We start from the raw sequence: 3,785 nt of genomic DNA on the forward strand, positions 1-3,785 counted from the left end.
TTACATTATTTTGTGAGTTTGTGTGGATTTTACATAATTTTTTATTTTTTATTTGAGAATCAATATAAAGAAACCTTAAATTTTTTGTCTTAAAAATTTTAATTGATAAAACAACACACATAAATGATTATATGTCCAATGAAATTATTAATATGAAAAATTAAAGTCCTATAAATTTTCTATCTTGTAATTAGCATCATGCATCTAAATAAAAAGTACATAGGATCATGAAAATATGTTGATTATGAAAGAAGAAGGCACAAGTAATTTCGTCTAATTTGTCTGTTTTGTGTGACCAATAATTATTAGGAAGTGTACTTGGTGAGCGATGGAGACAAAAAGAGCTGGCAAAAGCTATCAAGAAACAAATACCCTAAATCACTCATTTTTCATGACGGAAGATTAGCACTCAGACCCACACCATTGGATTCTCTTTTCATCTTGACATGGTTCCCGTTCGCAGTCGTCCTCGCCGTCGTCCGAATCGTTGCCGGACTCACCCTCCCCTTTGACATCTCAATTCCACTATTAGCCCTAACCGGCATGCGTCTGGACAGTTCACTCCCGGCGCAAACAAATAAAATACATGGTGATAATAATGAAGAGAAAGTAAAGGGAAACATGTACGTGTGTAACCACAGAACATTGCTGGACCCTTTGTACTTGTCATTCTTGTTGCGCAAGAAAGTAGTAGCTGTAACATATAGCTTAAGCAGAATGTCGGAGATACTAGCGCCGATCAAGACGGTGAGGTTAACTCGGAAGCGCGAGGAAGATGCGAGGATGATGAAGGAGTTGTTAATGGAAGGGGACCTTGTTGTGTGCCCTGAAGGGACCACATGTAGAGAGCCATATTTATTAAGGTTTAGTCCTTTGTTTTCTGAACTATGTGATGAGATATCACCGGTTGCAATTGATAGCCATGTGAGCATGTTTCATGGTACAACCGCTGGGGGTCTTAAGTGCATGGACCCTCTCTTCTTTCTCATGAACCCTTTCCCTTCTTACTCCGTTCACCTTCTTCACAGTGTCACCACTTCTTCTTCGGATGATGATGATGATGTCAGCAGTAGGTTTGAAGTTGCTAATCGAGTTCAGAGTCAGATTGCTGAGGCTTTGGGATTTCAATGCACCAAACTTACAAGAAAAGACAAGTACTTGATTTTGGCGGGTAATGAAGGCATTGTTTCCAGCAGTTCCAACAAGTAGTACTCATATATATATAATGAGAGAGATGGAGATACTTTTCATTTTGTTTATTAATTTTTTTTGCCATTTATTATCCTTGTACATATGTAAAGCAATAATAATAATAATAAAAATTGATTTTTATTCATGTATTTCTCGTTATGTAAATAGAGATTATGCCAACATTTAAGAATAATAAAATAAATTTTACAATCTCACTATGTTACCAACTGTATTTCTCTCAATTTCTGCTAACTCTTGTTTATAACTGTGTTTAATAGAAGTGTCTTTATGGATATGTCTAATAAAAATATCTTTTTTATGACCGTGTTTAATAAAAGTGTCTTTATATATATATTTTCTGGATGTGTCTCTTTTTACATATATTTAAAATATAATAATTAATTATTGTTAACAATAAGTTGACAGATAATATATTCGTATCCTATACTTTTTCTAAATTTTAACATAATTATTGATAGTTTATATTATATATATGTTTTTATATCATCAAATCACTCTTATGAAAAGTTTAAGTTTATAGTAGAAGTGGATTGATTTTTGTATATTTTTTTATTTAATTACGTTATGCTAATTCATGAATAATCATATATATCTCTAACATTCTAAAATGTCAATAATATAACCTGAATGGGGTAGTGTTGTCTACACAAGTGTCTATAGGTTGTATTTTCCTCATGTTAATGTTCCATGTCGTATGTATAGTGGCCTATATGGTGGTTGGGTATTCATTGTTGCAACTAATGAAGTGTCGACCCTTCTAAGTCCTAACCTGCTTTAAGTATTTGTTTCATCTAATTATTTTGAAATAATGTCGTGTGGCCATGGATGGAGTATCTGAACGACATGGCTCACCTAGTTATAGCTACCATGTCAGTAGCTAAGGTTCATTATTTATTTATTTATTTATTTATTTCTCCGTATAACGCCTCTGTATGTCTTAAGTCTTGACTCTCTACTACATGATGCCATTGATTGTTTTATATTTAACTGAAATTAAATACACTTGGATATGATATGATTGATCGAGCTTTCTTGGACTGAAATATGACTTCACAAAATTAAATGGGCTCGTATTTGCTGTAGTAGGGTAATCCAACAATATTTGGGTGCGGGACATTTAAAAATTAATTCGCCAACCCAACTTTGGTCATCTCATTCATATATCCCGTATAGGCGCAGTCGTCTAATAAATTATTGAACGTTAAGATACGTATTTAATTTTAATTTCTTTTTGTAATTTTAAATTAGATCAAGTTTTGTTCATCATTACAAAATTAAGAATAATAATGATACATGATGAACAATTTTGTACTTAATATGTTTAGAACATATACATAAAACAAAAAAATAAAGAAATTAAACAATTAATACAATCTAGTATGTTTTTTTTTCTGGCATGTGAAAATAAAATTATTCATATTTCTCTTGTCTGAAATATGAAAAAAAATTGGATTTTTTTATTTCTGTCTATAAATAAGATATGCTTTAGTTTTTTGGAAAAGATTCGTAAAAAAAATGAAAAAATAGAAGCCTGTAATGACTTAATTAAAAATTTAGTTTAAAAAATAATTTAACGTCTAGTTTTTTCATATATTTTTTACCCTATAGATTATTGTAGATATAATTAGTTATGATCGCAGCGCAGATTATTAATACGTACTACACACCATTAAATTTCACCCACGTGATGACAAAGTGAACGAGACAGATTTATGCCGACAACCTCACTAACAGAGATTTACGCTTACATAAAAAATGAAAAATCTCAGGCTCAGGTAGTAATGTCTTCTTAAATACTTCATCTACCAAAAGAAAAATGTGAATACATGTATATTTACGTGGAGCTTCTCTGATCTAAGTTCTCTATATACCATTCATTATTCAACACTATTACTATTTCTGTGAATTAGTTATTGTTCTTTGATTATTTCTCCCATGTATGTTTGCTTTTCTTCTAGTAAATTTCTCATATGTTTTGAATGCAATGGATTTGATATATATGTAAGTATTTACGCACTCTAATGATGCGTTAGGAATTGAAAAGGCAAAGGATCCCAGGAGAGGAAGAGTTAATATAATCTCTCCTCTCTCTCTCACGGCTAAAAAATCTAAAAATGGTTTTGTTATTTACGTAGTATATAATACACTAAGAGATATAATCCAACTATGTAAACTAATTGACGCATTATATATATAACCTAGATAATAACCTAACTTGATAATTATCATGAGACGTTAATTTTACAATTTAAACTCATCATAACTTTGATGAGATCGTACAAAAATAACTTAACAAGTTACTTTAAAATTTGCCAAACTTATAGCTCAAATGGCATGCCAAACTTATAGCTCAAATGGCATAATCTTTCCATACTTAATTAAGAGGTTAAAAAAAAATTACTTTAAAATTTTGTAACTCACATGCATGCAGTAATCTTTATATAAAATTAATAATTAAAAATAGTTAAATTTTAATTTAATTGTGCATGTCAAATTATTTAATAATTTTAGTTATTAATTTCATATAAAATAAAAATTTATATGTAGTTATTTTTATGTAAAGTTGATATTTA

The 3,785-nt window shown here is 30.2% G+C and overlaps 1 protein-coding gene across 1 annotated transcript in view; it reads left to right on the forward strand.

Moving 5' to 3' along the window:
- LOC107648044 (probable glycerol-3-phosphate acyltransferase 2) overlaps positions 1-1,270 on the forward strand; it is a 2,829-nt gene extending 1,559 nt beyond the window's left edge. Inside the window, exon 2 of the mRNA XM_016352070.2 lies at positions 310-1,270. Within this exon, the coding sequence (XP_016207556.1) occupies positions 310-1,209 (900 nt within the window). The 3' untranslated portion in view covers positions 1,210-1,270. The remainder of the gene's footprint in view (positions 1-309) is intronic.

Source organism: Arachis ipaensis, chromosome B06, assembly GCF_000816755.2.
Source record: "Arachis ipaensis cultivar K30076 chromosome B06, Araip1.1, whole genome shotgun sequence".
NCBI classification, from domain to species: domain Eukaryota; kingdom Viridiplantae; phylum Streptophyta; class Magnoliopsida; order Fabales; family Fabaceae; genus Arachis; species Arachis ipaensis.